We start from the raw sequence: 16,644 nt of genomic DNA, 5'->3' as shown, positions 1-16,644 counted from the left end.
ACAGCTGACGAGTGTGGCACCGAAATTCCTCAATGCCAATCAACTGCGTTGGATTTAACGTAGGATTAAATATTTTTTAAGGATTCAGTTATTAATACTGGAGCCAATACGCATAGATTGGTATATCCCTTGGCTTGTTTTGATAAATTTTTGCATGTGCCATATAAACTGGATAATTATCCGCTTCGAATTCGAATTAAAAAACAATTATACCAGTTAGTTGCCTTAAAGGGTATTCTAATTAGTGTTCTTTTGTAGGGTGGCAGCCTTTTCATTTGTTCAAATGAAGAATAAAAACAATTGCCCGCCCACCCCCTATAAACAGCTGTTCAATTTTCTATAAGTTCTACAAAATCACATTGCCGCATAGCCTACGTAATCGCTGTTTCTGTTTTTTTTTATCACAAATGGCGCTTTCACACGCTCGCAAAGAAGATATTCCCAAAGATGCCGTTATCATCAATGAGGAGGAAGCGCTAGCTTACCAGTACAGTGTCATTTCGAATTGGGACAATCGCTGGGATGTGTGGAGCTTACGTTATGGACCAGGTTTGCTCGGTGCTATGGCAGCAGCTACTGGAGTTTACGTAAACAGTCATTACCGTAGAAAGCTGAAGCTGGGCAATTATGGCAAGGGATCCACTTATTTACCCATAGTCGTCATTCCAGCCATGTTTTCAGTGCTAGCACACAAATTTCTAGTACAACGATTAGTCTTATTGGATCAACGCGCCGAGTGTCCGCTATGCTTACAAATGCGTGCCAGCTTCTTTCAAGGTGGAGTGGGTGTTTGCTATCCCACTGTGTTGGCTCCATTCGCTGCTTTCATGTTTGCTACACGCCATTATACATACAGCTTGCCATCGGTGACAAAGGAGCCGCTCGCTGTTTTTAAGTTATGGCAAAAAATGACTCGACCTATTTTGCCGGTATTAGGTGCAGCGCTAGCTGGACAAGCTGTGGTGGCTATGTATATAACATATAAGGAACAGCAGCAGAATTGGCGTTTGACTATGAAAATGAAACGTTTAGAGCAGTTGGCCGAAGAGAAATTTGAGGAGGAAAAAGCGCTTAAAGCAGCAAAGAATTTTTGAATGTTACTTTTTCCTGTTATTTATTATATGTAGTATGTAATTAAAGTTGAAGAGATATGAAGATAGAAAAAATATGTTGGAATGCTGAATTTTTCTGAAAACAAAAAATGTATAATATTATCTATAACCACAAATATCGATTGTCTACCATTTAGCACAATCCAAAAGGTTATGAACTAATTCATTTTTATTTGTCGTTATGGGTGCGTGGAAGCCCATTTCAGAGGCAGTTAGCGATGCTAAAAACTGACCTAATGACATTTTCTATGCTGTTTTTAGACATATTTAAGGGGTCTGGGTGGTCTAGAATTTTCAAAAAATCGATTTTTTTTTGATATTTCGAAAGTAGAATACACTAACATTTTTGAAAGGATATTCCCAGTATTTTCGATTCTACAGCCGTTTTAGCAGGTAGAGTCAGATTCATCACGCGGCGGCATCAATGGAAAGTATCCACTCTCCAAACTTTCAACTCAATTATCTTAAAACTACTTTTTTCGGCCTGTTGTCAAAAAAAAAAAAGATCAACTGAATCGTCTGAAATTTTAATATATCGTTCACAACATTAATGGCTATTGCCCGTATTAGATCATGTTATTCTTTCAATTATTTCGTATTTTTTTGATTAAAAAACTCAAAAAACCTCGATTTTTAGAGTGTAAAATTCAAAACCGCGCCATTTTGTCAATTTTTTTTTAATCTAGTACGGGACATGACTACAAAAATACTGATTTATAATTTATTTGGTTTTTGTGCTTCAGATAAACAGAAGAGCTAAAATGGACTTCACCGTTTAGGTCCAATTTTTCGGGAGGGCGCCGTTTTTTAAATTATTAAAATTTAAAAAAACAAATTTCTTAAAAAAAATTTAAAAACAAATTTTTTTCTTAAAAAAAATTAAAAAAAAAAATTTTTTTCCTCAAAAGAATTAAAAAAAACTGTTTCTTAAAAAAATTAAAAAAAAAAAGGTTTTTTTTTCATTTTTGTATGTAAAAGAAGTTAGATAAAAAGCATAAAAATTTAAATATCGTTTTTAATTTTTTTTATTGTAAAAAAATTCCTTAAAATACCCAACATTTTCGAGAAGTGATTACCGGGACCCCTTAAATGCTCAAAGGCACACAAATCTTATGTTATTTCCGAAGGTTGAAGAAAAATTATTAACTTATTAGAGTACTTTACCCATTTCAGGGTGACAAAAAACTTGCTGGAAGAGATTTTCAAATACACCGGAGGTACAGTATTATTTTAGGGATAGGAATTAGGCATACACAATTTTTGGCTCATGAGTTGTTTCAAAAGACTTTTTAATAGTTAATCAAATATTTTGACATCCAAAACAATAAACGAAATAAGAATTTTTCGTACCAACAGAAGTCAGATCTACGTTATTCGAACGATCCAAAAATATGTAAGGGGTTTTCCAATAACAGGTGTTATTGGTGAATGGATTGCGCTATCGAGAGATGATTAACGATTTTTTATGGCCGGAATTGGATGGTATTGATCTGGACAACGTTTATTTTCAACAAGACGGCGTTACGTGCCACACAAGTAACGAAACCATTGATCTTTTACGGGAAAAGTTTCCGGACCGTGTTATCTCTCGAAGAGGTGATAACAATTGGCCACCGAGATTTTGTGATTTAACACCTAGTGTCTTTTTTCTTTGGGGCCACGTAAAAGAGGAGTTCTACTCCAACAGCCCAGGGTCGATTTAAGAACACAAAGATGGAATTCGTGAGGCTATCGAGGACATAGAGCAGCCACTTTGCAATTCGGTTATGGAAAATTTCATGAAAAGGATATTGCCCTGTAAGCGTGGTCGTGGTGGTTATTTGCCTGATGTTATTTTCCACTATTAACGGCATACCTCCCTCTTTATAATGAAATAAACATCCAATCATTTATATTAAAAATAGCATTTTTCTTCGAATATCAAAGTAACACCTCTTATTGGAAAACCCTTTATATGGGAAATGTGTTATAGTGTTGAAGCAAGAAATATAGATCGAAGTCAAGTTCCTTTAATCGGTAGGATACTGACGGAGGTGCTCGGAATCGGCGAATGAAAAAGTTTGATGGGCAAGCCGATTGCATTCAAAAGAAACACGAGCGCACGTCAACCGAATGTCTCAAATCGCACTAATGTAGTCTTGTAGAGTATTGCTTGTGTAAGATTAATCTCGAAGATCTTTATAGAAGATAAAAAAATACGAGTCTTTGAAAAACACTTACGAAAAGTGTTGCGAACCTATGAGCGTTGTTTCTGATTAGACTATTTTTATCCCAAACTACATTTCATGGCACCCAAAGACTTGCCTTATAGGCTTTCAAGACTAATCAAATTTAATTGACCTTCACTTACACATTTTTTAAACAATAAAGTTTTAAAACATAAAGTCATTACATTCCCCAAAATTCCCTTGACTTACAGAGCAAATTTTCCTCGTTATGGTGCTAGCGAGTAAAATCAACAGCCGGTATCCCCCAAGGATGATACTTATCAGGTTTGCTCGATAGGTATGGTGAAAACAATTTTTTTTTAGGGGAACTTTAGATTCTACGTCATTCGTTTCGTGTTTCACTAAGCTAAAGCTAAATTTTTTTTAATGAAACAGAAAACGAATGACGTCGGCATATCTGTCAAATTCGCTCACAGCCGAATAACGGTCTGCTATGTAGTAATCTGTTCACCATTGATATCCCCTATTCAAGGAAATAATAAGGGCGAATCTATTATTAATGAATGATCCTTGGGAAAAATCAAGGTGGATTTTAAATTCGTCTAGGGAAGTGTTGTATTTTGGGCCTTCCACGAACTTCTGAAATATGTATAGCAAAAAATCGTATTATTTTCTGAAATCTGAAATTCAAAAATCTGTTGCCTCAAAAACCTTCGAAAATATACAGTATTTTTCTTGATTCAGAATTTATATCGGCCTCTATTCTTTTTTATCGAAAATACATTTTGTTTTTAAGAATTTTATTTATGAGTGATGGAAAACTATATTATTTCTTATGCAGTATCTTTTTAGGCAACAAAGATACCAATTCACTTTATTATCTTTATTAATTTTTTTTCACATAGTGTATAAAGAAATGTAACTTCACTTCCTTGTGGGTTTTTATATTACTTTTTATTCTTTTTTTATACACAAAAATATGTAAACTGCTAAGCAATTATAAATCAATTGGCTACCGAGTAATATTTAACCGATTATAGTATTTAGGTTAATAAGAGTTCTTAGTTTTTCTTGCGTATAACAACTAATTGAACAATTTAACTATTGCTTAACTGAGTCACAATTGTTTGGCAATATATTTTAAAATTTTTTTAAACGCATGGTGAATTTTTTGCTTTTCAAAATGTATGCTTTTATATAATTTAATTATTTTAAATAAAAATTATATATATAATTGGCGCTTACACCCTTTATTGGGTGTTTGGGCGATCTCCTCCTCCAATTTGTGATCTGTGGCTTGCTTCTTTTCTCACAAATGGAGGGACCTACAGTTTTAAGCCGACACCGAACGGCACGTGGTGTTTTTATGAGGAGTTTTCTCATAGCAGAAATACACTCGGAGGTTTCTCATTGCCTGCTGAGCACTTCTACTATCATCTAGCGTTTAATTACCGGAGATTCGGCACTTCTGAAATGGTAGTCACGCACTAACCCATTCCGATCGCAGCGGCCGCCGAGATAAAAATAAAAATTCGAAATGAAGATATTAAAAATACTTTCGGTAGTTCGGTCCAATTACATTAAAAACTGCTATAGAATGTGCCTTACCAGTAAACGAAATGAATTTACTTAAAAATATGTTTTTTTTTCAGTTTTTGGAAACTATTTTAAGTTGTATGTAAAATATTAAGTTTAACTCGGCTGCATTTAATTTTTTATAATGGAAATAAAATCTACTTACAATTTTTTTAGCTTTAGGCCACCGTAGCCATAGCTTAGATATTTGTTGTAATTTAGTTTTAACTCTAAGTATAACTTTCTTAATAAAAACAAAAAAATAAAAAATAATGAATTTTTTTTGCAACAACTTTGTAGTTGAAAATTTTTCAAGACACAAAATTTAAATTGTTTTTTAAACTTTCTTTGTTAACGCGTTAGTAAACGAATAAAATGTGTTTTTTGTGGAATTTAGGGGCTGTTTCAACAAATAACGTTTTGATAGATTAAATCCCTTTTAAACTACGTTTTTTTGTCGAAGTGTAGAGAATAAAGCGAACTACTTGTATATATACTTAGTCCTACCATAAGTTCTGTTACAAGTGAAGTCTGTTATAGATATGAAATTATAATACTTTTTTAATGAAGTTCGTCATATTTAATCATGCAAAATAAATATTAGAAAGAAAAAAAAGTTTATTTTCATTCGAAATGGTCACTACTTTTTTTTTTACACAAACCTTCAAACGATTAAGCCATTCAGCTATTTCGGCACCAATGATTTGAGACTGTCCAAATTTCTGTGAGGTCTTTGACAGGCCATGTTCTCTTATTCTGACCACAAATTGTAGCCCAATAGATTTAGATCTGGACTTCCAGACAGCCAATCTTCTGGGGCTATGAGCCCAGGAATATTGTTTTTTAATGACTGCTGGGTTGTTTCTGCCTTATGGGCTGGAGCGGAATCTTTGCTGGGAGATCCAAGGCTATCTATGGAAGAGAGTACTGCTCAACTGCATCAGCACGCCTTCTAAGACATCCTCCTGGTTCACTTTTGCCTTGGTCTTAACCCCCTTTTTCCACGGCACTCCCAACCAAACCATAGGCTGGATAGTGGCCACGTTGTTCCAAGCAGTTTTTGTTTTTGCGTCTTTAGAAATTTTAGCATAGATTTTGTTGTTTTGATTATTAAAAGCTTCTCCAACAGTGAACATTTTCTCACCTGAGAAAAGAATATTGTCATGGCCGTTGACCGCGTGTCACCGAAGATGCTGCTTGCATTTGTCGAGCCTAATTTTCTTCAAGTGTGTTGTCAAAAGGCTCTCATATGGAGACCATCTTTGACTAGTATTGACGTGGATCTGTTCGATACATTCATTTCCCATGACATGATTTTCTGCTTTTACGGCTGCACTAGTTCGAACCACCACTTCTTTTTCTGTCTGTCACTTCAGACGTTTGGGAGAAACGATTGATCGTGTGGTAAACAAACATTCTTGAAATATTAAGTTTTTTCAGCAATTCGTGAATCTCACATTCAACATTTACCATACTTTTGTAATGCAACCATTGCCATGCGATTTTCCGTAGCTCCCCACTCCTTTGTTAACGAGCGAAATTTGCCACGAAACTAAGTATAATTTTCGAATAGACAATGCATACGAACAAAAGCAAAAATAACGGAATTTTTTGTTTGCAAATTTGTTCTTGCCGTATGTATTGTAAAATTTGTCACAGAATTTATGGCAAGACTAAGTACATATATATAACGAAATAAAGTACACTTAAATTTTGATTGGATTTTTTTGAATATTTTTAAATTCGACTTCGAAAACTGTTAGTAATTTTGTTCTTTCAAAAATTTTCAAAACCAACATTTTTTAAAAATTTGTTTAAAACTGTATGCTACCGTATTGTTATTAATAATGATTTTTAATTAATTATAATTTAGTAGTAATTTTAAAATTTTGAAAAACTGCCAAGAAGGGAATACAACAAACATTTCGAAATTTTAAAGTCTACAAAACATTAAGTCAAAATAATAAATTGAACTCTAGATATGTTACTGGTAAGACACATTGTCTAGTACATTTAATTTCGATTTTTGGAACTGAACAAAAGCGAGTAAACAAACTAAAAATCATACATCTATTGGCAATACGTAATTGTGATTCGATTCGAATTTCAATTTTTCAGTTTAAATAATAAATACAACAAGCTGTAATACTGTTGTTGATAATTGTACACAATAATTTGAAGTGTCATTTTCTACATTGAATTTTCGTACATTATTCATTTTGTAATGTTAGCATAACTATTACCGTTTTTAGTTTATAACATATGTATGTATGTACGTAAGTCGTAAGTCAAATATTGATATTAGTTAATGTTAGATATAAGGGTATGCGGGTATGTATTTGTAAATTCTCTTGGTAATACGTGAAGTGTTAATAATTGTATCTTATTAATTTCCATATGTTTGCATGTATATTTGAAATAGAGTTTTAGTTGTTACACTTTTATACGGAGGAGGTATATATAATTCATATACTAAATATATATGTATATAAGTAAATGTTTAATTATAAATTCCTGAAACACACATTTATTACATCAGCTTTGTTGAATGATGCTCTTTTGTTTCTTATTAAATTTAATTATCTACTTTAAACTGTGTGAATAAATATTGCAATTTCCAAAGGCGTAATGTAATTGTATGGAGTCGAAGAAGAAACAAAAAAAACTAACCTTGTTTTACCACCAGACACCATAACTACAGACATTATTCAAATTCATTTACAACTTCTAGAATATACCTATAACTCGTTAAAGAACCAAAAATAAATAAATACAAATTTAACGGTCTATAATTAACAATCAACTAGTTTAACAATTGATAATAATAAAACACACACACCGATAAGGTTAATTAAAGTAAATTTTTACGTTATACTCTACGTAGTAAGTGCTCATTTTCCACCTGCTTGTTGTTGCTCACATCATACTTTACACGTATCAAACGCTGCTAAACTTTAACGCACAATCAGTGAATTGCAACAACAACATCACGCGCCAACATTGCATTTGTCACCCTCAATCGAAGGTTAGTGGTATTGAGGTAAATGGAAGTACAGGACATGTAGGCTCTAATTGCAACGCTGTCGCCATACAATCGGCAGAGGCAGTGTAATCACCCAAAGTCTCCATAACTTTGCCCAAACTGAACCTAGTAGTGTGAAGCAGGTATTAAAGTTTGTTAGAAAAAAATATGGAAAAATGAATTTTGGATTGCAACACACCATATCTTCGGACAGTTGGGATCTAGACGTGCTGCATCCTTTAACATTTTCTCCGCTAGCCTTGGTTCGCCAAGTACATGATGTGTTTCGCCAAGCGCACGCAAGGCCTCTGTATGATTTGGATTGGCCGATACGGCATTGAGGAAACATTGTTTGGCATCATTCCATTGCTCCAGATATAAGTAAATTTGACCGCGCTGAAAGGAATGTAAATTATTAAGTAAATTTTTGGTTGACTTTTCATATAGAAGAAAAACATGATAGATGTGATCGAATATTTTATGATTTTTGTCGCTGTTGTTGTTGCTATAGCGTATGTTAAGTTAGGCTACGGTGGTTGCCACTCTGCATAAGTGTGTAGCGCGGGCCCACTTAGGCTTTGATGGAAATTATTATACCACTAGTTTGGACTCAAGTTACCCCCTGTCACGGCATGGATTTATATCCGCCGAAGGACTGTCACTAATTCCCAATGTGGTGAAAATACTTCGTCCCACGAACAAACGGTAAAATACACTTAATTCTCTTTTCACACGAATTGCTTTATTTTAACACGATTTTCAATATTTGATGATTTTTTTTTTAATCTCATAGAGCAAATAGAGTGAGATTTTTCGACGCATGCCCGAAGCTTTTAAATTAGTCTCATGAAAAGTCTCTGAAACTGGGTAGATTTTGCTCTCGCCGTTTAATAATTTGTTTTGTATAGTATATTTAATGAATTAAAATGTGTAAGCACGAAATAAATTCTTAAGGGGTTATACGCAGTTATGACTTTCAAAAAAATCGATTTTTTTTATTGCATTTTTGTAATGAACATATATTCAAAAGTATACGCACGAAATTTGAAGTAGATCTAAGCAATACTTTCGGAGTTATACCTAAATATGTAGAGATGCCTCGGCACGTTTTAAGGTAGGTATTGAAACTTAAAACGTGTTTTTTTCAAAACGGCATTTTTCAAGTCGGTGTACACGATATCTCGAAAACGGCTTGTTTGATCGGTCAACCGTTTTAACTCAATCTTTAAAGATACATTTTCTAGTAATTAATCGTTCCTTTTGTAAATCTGATACTTATTTTCCATTTCATAATCAATTTACGGCCAAATTTTAACGTAAAAATCGAAATCATTTCTTTTAAAAGCTGCCATTTTGTGAAAATTCACTATTTTGATTAGCCGAACGATTAATTACTAGATAATCTAATATATTAACAAAATTTGTTTGGTTTTTTGATTTCAGATAATCCAATCCTGAGTTACGATGTACACCGTAAATCGTCTTTTTTTAAAGGAGGTTCCAGAAATCGCCTGCAGCGCGCTCTATAATCAACATTTTCATAAATAAAAAATTTTGTTACGTTCTTGAAGGACGCTTTTATAACCGCCAAAAATTTTCAAATTAAAATATTCTGAAGTTTCTTCAGGATAAATCCTTGACAACCCGTCTTTTATTTGCTTCATAACTGCATATAACCCCTTAAGTGAACTCTAAAAAGAATTTTTTAATATTGTTTTCACTAATTATCTTTTTACAGGAATTTTTTGTGAACGTCTTTATTGCGTAAAAAGAGAATTAGGTGTAGAATTTAGTCCGCTAGACATCAAAATCCTATTCTGGCAAAAGCTTGTCAGTGCTTAACGCTCTCCACTTCTTCATCCCTCCTGCAGTTGCGAAAGAAGACATTTGAGGGAAATCTCAAACGTTTATCATGTGTTTACATTAGGCGGTGCTCGGCGATGAAGCCAACCACCGTACTAACGAAAGGCCAGTTAAGGCCGGCGGGCCAATTAGATGTCCTAAATTCAGTAGTTTTCGCGAAGCGTTGTAGGATGAGAAAAAAAACAATTAGCCAAATGAAGTTTTGGGAATAGTTTAATATATATTTGAACTAAAAAAAAAAATTTCCACAATCTCCAACAATATATTGTAAGCCGAGTTATCAATAGATTCCCAGAGCGCCTTGCCACTGAAGTATCCAACTTCTGTACAAGATACAACTTGCAATTTTCATCTGAAAACAAAAAAAAAAAAAGATTATTAATTTTGATGTAATTATCTTCGATGTGAACTAAGAAAATTGGGAGAAACACGTAAAATTCGAATTTTTGGGGAAGGTAGAAAAAAAAGTGGTTTTTCAAGGAAAAAAAAAACTTTTCAACTGGGTAAAAAAGTCGCTTAAAAAAAGTTTTTGGATGTTTTTTTAGTTCACATAGAAGATAATTACATCAAAATTAATAAATTTTTTTTTTTTGTTTTCAGATGAAAATTGCAAGTTGTATCTTGTACAGAAGTTGGATACAGGCGCTCTGGGAATCTATTGATAACTCGGCTTACAATATATTGTTGGAGATTGTACAAATTTTTTTTTTAGTTCAAATATATATTAAACTATCCCCAAAACTTCATTTGGCTAATTGTTTTTTTTCTCATCCTACAACGCTTCGCGAAAACTACTGAATTTAGGACATCTAATTGGCCCGCCGGCCTTAATTTGGTGAGGAATCTATGTCTAAATACAGTCCACTACAGTAGTTGTGGGTTCATTTTGTCCTGAGTTCCGTCAGAATAGTTGAAGAATTACCTCCTGATGTGCCTATGAGGCAGCTGGTGCCTACAGAAGTGAAACTTTCGGTAGCATCCGAGTAGAAACTGTTTGCTGAGCATTTTTTTGTGCTCTTTGACTGGAGCATTTTAGTAAAGCCTCATTATATAACAGCTTATTATTGAAATTCTCTTTTTCGTTACATTTCATAGATTTCTTTCACACTGTCTCGACTAGCAGAAAAAAAAGTTTAAAATGATGATAACTTTCGCTTACCATAAACATAATTTGATGTGAGAGCGGATAGATTTGTGATGCCTCTTGTATGCAATTTAACGCCTCATGCGGTTGCTCGATATTCAAGTAGACATCGCCAAGTAACAACCAAATCTGTAATGGATTTTTAAATTTTACGTTGATTTAAATTATTCACAACTAACTCACCTTTATCTGTATCATCCATGGACGTTGGGGTCCGGGACGTGGCGTAAAAGAACTCAGCGAACTGGCCGCTTCACTCAAAGCCTGTTCGACGCGTGAAACTGCCGCCAAAGAAGCAGCATATACAGAATCTATGGACAACGAAGTCATAAAATTTTGAAACACGTAGTTAATAATTAAAAAAAAAAAAAAATAATAATTGCAAAAACTAAACGCCAACTTGAAAAATTGATTGAAGCTAAGGACAGCTTGAGAGAATGAGTAGCAATAAATCTAATAGATTTTTTTTGTTTCTTGCAAATAGCAATAGTCTGTTAGTTGGTGTGAGTGCTGCGGCTTGTTTTTGAAAATTTAGTCTAGAATTTGTAAAATTTCAAATATTTTTAAACAAGCAACTCGAAAAGAGAACTAGTGTGTGATTCGCAAGCATAGCCAAATGTTTTTTGTTTTTTAACAAAAAGTGGAGATAAACAGTTAAACTTACAATTTCAAATACGTTGTTGCGAAAAGTGGCCAACAGTAAATATTATTAGACAGTTTTTTGTATACGTATGTAAAGTATAGTAAATGAGAATTAGTTGAAATTATTCAAAATTATTTTCATTAGATTATTTCATGATTCTTGGACGCTAATGTTTGTATACGAGACATGAAATGTGGTAGTAAAAATTTATGAAAATGTAAATGAATATTATTGCCAAAAACTAGATATATTATTGAAATTTTTTTTATGATTTCAAGAAACATTTGCAGCTATATAAAATATTAATAAATATTGAAAAAACTTTCATATTTCTTTGTAAATTTGACTTATTTCTGATAAAACATAAATACTGAACTAATTGACCATAAAATGCCTCAATAAATTTTTCTCTACGGATGGTAACTACGAATTTGACATAAACCAGTTTGGTATGTTCTAAAAATAGGCCTGTTCAATTGTTGTAACAATTGTTAAAATTTTCAAATTTTGCTGTTCATGTATTCAAAAACTAACAAAGTAGGGGAAAGTGAGAGAGCGAAACGACATTTCGTTTTGAGGGGAAGTTACAAGATTTTACTGGATAAAGTTGTACTTGTAAGAATTTGCAAGTGAGAAAAACAGCTGATCGCAAAGTAAAAACAAGTACGAATTAAAATCTGCAAATTTTGTCAAAATTCTAAATTTAAATAAAAATGATAATTAAAATGGAAAATGTAAGTAAATATATTTTAGATACAATTTATTTCAAGTTATATATTAAATAGAAATCGGCCAATGATATACAAGTATCTACTTCTGAACCATAACCTCCAGTCACCGTTGCTGCAGTTTCCGAAATACAAATCGAAAATATGAAGAAAGCTGTTATTGTCACAACAATACAATGACTAATGGAAAGTTCTTCATCTGACAGCGAAGATGAAATGGAACAAATTATTGAGGACAAAATAAAGTCATGTTAAGCTCATTATTTAGCATTTCTTTTTTTATTAAATACGAGGTAGCTCAACTGAAAAAATGTTTAATTTTTGTGATTCCTTCCAATAATTTAATCAGCTGCTCGTAAAACTTGCAAATTGTTACTGGTTTTGTGTTCATATCCTTTTTTTTTAATATTTTTCCCTTTGAAAGCGAATTCTCGGAAATTAAGTTACTGGATAATTTTTACATGCACGTACCTAATATTTAACTATGATTCGTACACAAAAGAATTGGCGCTTCTAAAAAGAAGCGCTAATAAATCAATTTAGAAATAACGAAATATATTTCCATTAAATGCTGCTAAATCTTCTAATTTTCATTTCTCTCCCCCGTCACTTTCAACTTACTTGAATCCTTGTCGGACATTTGCGACGAGACGGCGGCCGGATTCATATGCACCACAATACTCTTCGTATCCGAATGTTTCTCCTCCTCCACACTCACTTGCCCCTCGTACAACTCGCGCCAAATGGCCAGCATCTTTTGCACCGAGACCAGCGATAATTCGGCGTCTTGTAAATGCAATTGCAGGTGGGCTTTAACATGCAGTAAATTCAAATTGTCCGGAAACTCCTCGAGTGCATCCTCGACAACAGTCAATGCTTCGCGTGGCCGTCGTGATGCGGTCAAAAGCAAACCGAATAAATGCAAACTGGGCGCATGTTCCGTGCGCAACGCCAGCGCAAAGCGTACATGTGTTAGAGCTTCGGCGATATTGCCGAGCAACGCATATTGCATAGAAAGATAGTATTCGCATAGATGATCGTTGCCATCATTTTGTACCGCCTTCTCTAGCGCTTCCAACGCCAATTTATTGTACGAATCACGTTCGGATTTCAGAGTGGTCAGTATGGCTAATTGTTGGTAACCAATACCGACGAAAAGTTGACTGCGCGACGGACGTATGCCTGTGAAAGTTGCAAGATAGAAGTTTCTTATCTCATTTTACTGTACAATTAATAAGCGCTTACCCTTCGTTTCGCGTTTGAGTGCTTGATGCGCAAAGTCAAGACCCTCCTTGACTAATGCCAGTGACTCATAGCACAACCGTGCCGCCAGCAAGCAGGGCAGCGGATCACTTGGCGTCAATTTGATGGATTCTTGTAAAACACGTAGCGCATGCGCATGCTTGCCTGCGGCCATTAGACTAATACCATACTGTCGCCATACATGTTGCTCACCGAATGAGAATTTCAGCGCTTTCTCAAAAGATTCCTGTAGCATATTCACCAAGCCCCATCGTACCGTTGCGAGTGTGAGCAAATCATAGACTGCAGAAGCGTTGCCCATTGCATGTTGACGTGCAACACGGAATTCTGGACTCTGTGAGAGCACAGTATCGCGCACCGCCAACGCCTCTGAAATAAGTAAAAGCAGGAGGGTTTCCTCGTGATGGTTACGCGGGTTGAATTGATTGCGTGCCGCGTATTTACGCGGTTTCCACAAACGTTTTGTTGTGGTCGAACGCAGTGCTTGACCTGTTGGCTTTTTGGTGAAAGGCGCTGCATAAATGGTGCCAGAGACGCCGCGCAACAGCACCTCGGCCAATTGACGTGCTAATGTCAAGCGCAAAGACTGTGTCGTTTTTGTTTCAATGGCATTCAACATGGCTCGATAGCGTTCGATTGCTTCTTGCAATTTTCCCGCTTTGATGAGCACAATGGGGGCGCGTTGTAATGCAGTTTCGAGTATGGCACCCATGCGACGATTTAGTTCAAGTGGATTGGCGGGTATGGTGGTACTTATAGTTAGACTACTACCACCCAGGGAAGATTGCAGACCACTCATGTTGCTAGTGGTGTTTATGGCTAGCATGGAACCGGCGTTGGCAGCGTTATTCGTCGCTGATGAATATGTGGCAATATCCTGCTCTTGCAAATACAGCAGCCCCAAATCAGTGGCGCGCTCGAAGCAAGTAATCTTAAAAAACAAAAAAAAAAAGAAGATTAAATGAGAAAATATTACGTGCAAAATTTCGAAGAACCAAACTATTAATGACACACTTTTTAATAGGAAAACAATACTTCAATAGAGGAAGTGTAGAATTTGATATCTTACTGCAAAGTATTTACCATTTCAGCTTCCTTTTCGGCTTTTTTGAATTTCGAGGTTGGTTTACTGGTTTGATTTTCCAAGCACAAACCTTTAATGGCATATGATTCCGCTAAGATTTTTAAACTACGTCTGAAACATAAAACTTTGTTAATTGTTGTTTTTTTTTTTGTCTTTTAATATATTCCAACTTACAGCGTCAATTCTTTTTCCGCTAACGTATTGAGCTCAGCTTTCACAAAGTTCTCCAAGCTTTTTTCGTATTCGCCGCAGGTATAGCATAGCTTAGCCAAGAGCAAGTAAGCATCCAGCGCAATGCCTGCCTTCTGGCCATTTTCACCGGTAACTATTTGTAAACAACGGCGTGCATCTTGCAGGCCAGCTTTGGCTTTGGCAAAATTACTTTCGATGGGTGCATTTTCTTCGAGGTAGTTTTCAAGTTTCGCCTCACCAATTAAGAAATTTGCAAGGCATTCTGAAAAGTGAGTGAAATAGTAAATTGAACCCATTTTTCTAATTATAAAACAATAATTAAGGCATGCCTTATCAGTTGAACCTGATAATATAACAAACGTAAAGGAACACTGATAATTTGAATTCACACTAATTAAGAGTTGGTACACAACTAAATTAGTTCCTAAAATCGAAGTACTGATATGAATCACTAGTTTCTGGTATAGTTTCAAACGTAAATAATTGCTTTTTGTCTTACTTTTCGCAGATTACTAAGCTAATTGTTTTTTGTATAGGTGTGTGCGTGACCCCTTTTTTGGTGGGGTGGCAATGACAACATATGAATACTTCTGTTGTGTTTACTGTCGTATGCGAAGTGTTTTTTTAATGTTTTGTTGCTATTAGTTGTTTGATGACATAATAACCTTGCCAGCAAGTTTTGTATTTTTTTACATTTTATTTGCCCAGTTCAATAAACGAATTCAGACTTGATATGTTTTTTATCTTCTTATCCATTTCTTATTTATTTTACACACTTTTAAATAATTTGTAGAAATCTTTTAAAACTAGTACACGCGTTCTAATTGCTTAATTAGATTAACCGTATTGCTGATATATTTCCATTGCACACTCACCATTGTTGGGCGAACCCGTTTTAAGCTCCTCCGTCAGCTCGATGACACGCTGCCACTTGCCTTCGCTGCGACAGCTTTCAATAAGTGCCTCAACTTTTGTTGTGTTACGCATTCTGCCGGTCATATTTTTTTTATCCACTTGCGTTTGTTTATTTGAAGAACTTATTTATTTAACTAAATTGCATATCTATGAACGTTGATTATTTCTACATCAATCTGTGTTTGTGCAAAAAGCAAGCTTAATCACACCTTGGAATTCCACAATTGCTAGACTTCGTTTCCTCCTTGAATGGAGGTCGTCGTCGTCGTTGTTGATACTTCTGCTTGCATACAACCAACTTAAGTACTGTTTTTTTTTTTCATTTATATGCCCCCGAGGCTTCTAATTATTGTTTATTTTCAATTACTGCATAAATTCTAATTGACTTTTGCATTTTTCCAATTATTTCAATAAACTTTCATAAATTTTCAGCTACTATCTTTGCTGCTGCTACAGATTTTTTATGACTGCTATCAGAGGTGTCATCTGCTTTTTGTATTCATTTGTAGTTGTTTTCATGGAATGAGTTTGGTACAAAGCAGCTTTGTGTAACATACGAATTGCACTGACACAGAGTGGCCGATATATTTTATTATTTAAAAAATTTTAAATTAAAATCCAATTCGGTTTTGCTATGGTGATTTCTTTCACATGTTTTAGTACATTTATTGCACCTTATTTGTTTTAGATGTTCCCTGCTAAAATCCGTTTCTCTAACAAAACTCGGCTAAGAGATTTCACCACACAAAAAAGATATTTGAACCAATTATAAACCATATAGAAGAATTAATATTCGTGTTGTGAAATATACCAACCGAGTTTTGTTAGCGCAGAGAACTGTACTCTCTTTTATTGGAATGTTCTATGTGCGGAGTCTCTCTCTGCTTTAGGGAAAGGAAAAATTTATGACAGACTATTACGTGATAGACCGATAG

General features: G+C 34.5%; 2 protein-coding genes across 2 annotated transcripts; one reads left to right on the top strand and one right to left on the bottom strand.

Annotated features, from left to right (window-relative positions):
- The first annotated feature begins 303 nt into the window (after window positions 1-303).
- LOC128867953 (uncharacterized) lies at window positions 304-1,199 on the top strand. The gene has a single exon (XM_054109593.1). The coding sequence runs from the start codon at window positions 408-410 to the stop codon at window positions 1,092-1,094; it is 687 nt and encodes a 228-aa protein (XP_053965568.1). The 5' UTR covers window positions 304-407; the 3' UTR covers window positions 1,095-1,199.
- Window positions 1,200-7,366: 6,167 nt separating this feature from the next.
- On the bottom strand, window positions 7,367-16,192 carry LOC128866077 (tetratricopeptide repeat protein 7B). The gene is made up of 10 exons (XM_054106571.1): window positions 15,919-16,192; window positions 15,670-15,856; window positions 14,777-15,056; window positions 14,602-14,713; window positions 13,501-14,449; window positions 12,877-13,437; window positions 11,068-11,195; window positions 10,900-11,013; window positions 8,077-8,273; window positions 7,367-8,003 (listed from the first exon to the last, which is right to left on the bottom strand). Exons 2-10 carry the CDS (start codon window positions 15,791-15,793, stop codon window positions 7,871-7,873), a joined length of 2,598 nt encoding a protein of 865 aa, XP_053962546.1. The 5' UTR covers window positions 15,794-15,856; window positions 15,919-16,192; the 3' UTR covers window positions 7,367-7,870.
- Window positions 16,193-16,644: the final 452 nt, after the last annotated feature.

The sequence above is a fragment of the Anastrepha ludens genome, chromosome 6 (assembly GCF_028408465.1).
Source record: "Anastrepha ludens isolate Willacy chromosome 6, idAnaLude1.1, whole genome shotgun sequence".
NCBI classification, from domain to species: Eukaryota; Metazoa; Arthropoda; class Insecta; order Diptera; family Tephritidae; genus Anastrepha; species Anastrepha ludens.
The sequence above is the reverse complement of the archived record's forward strand: the minus strand, read 5'-3'. Positions and strand labels throughout refer to the sequence as shown.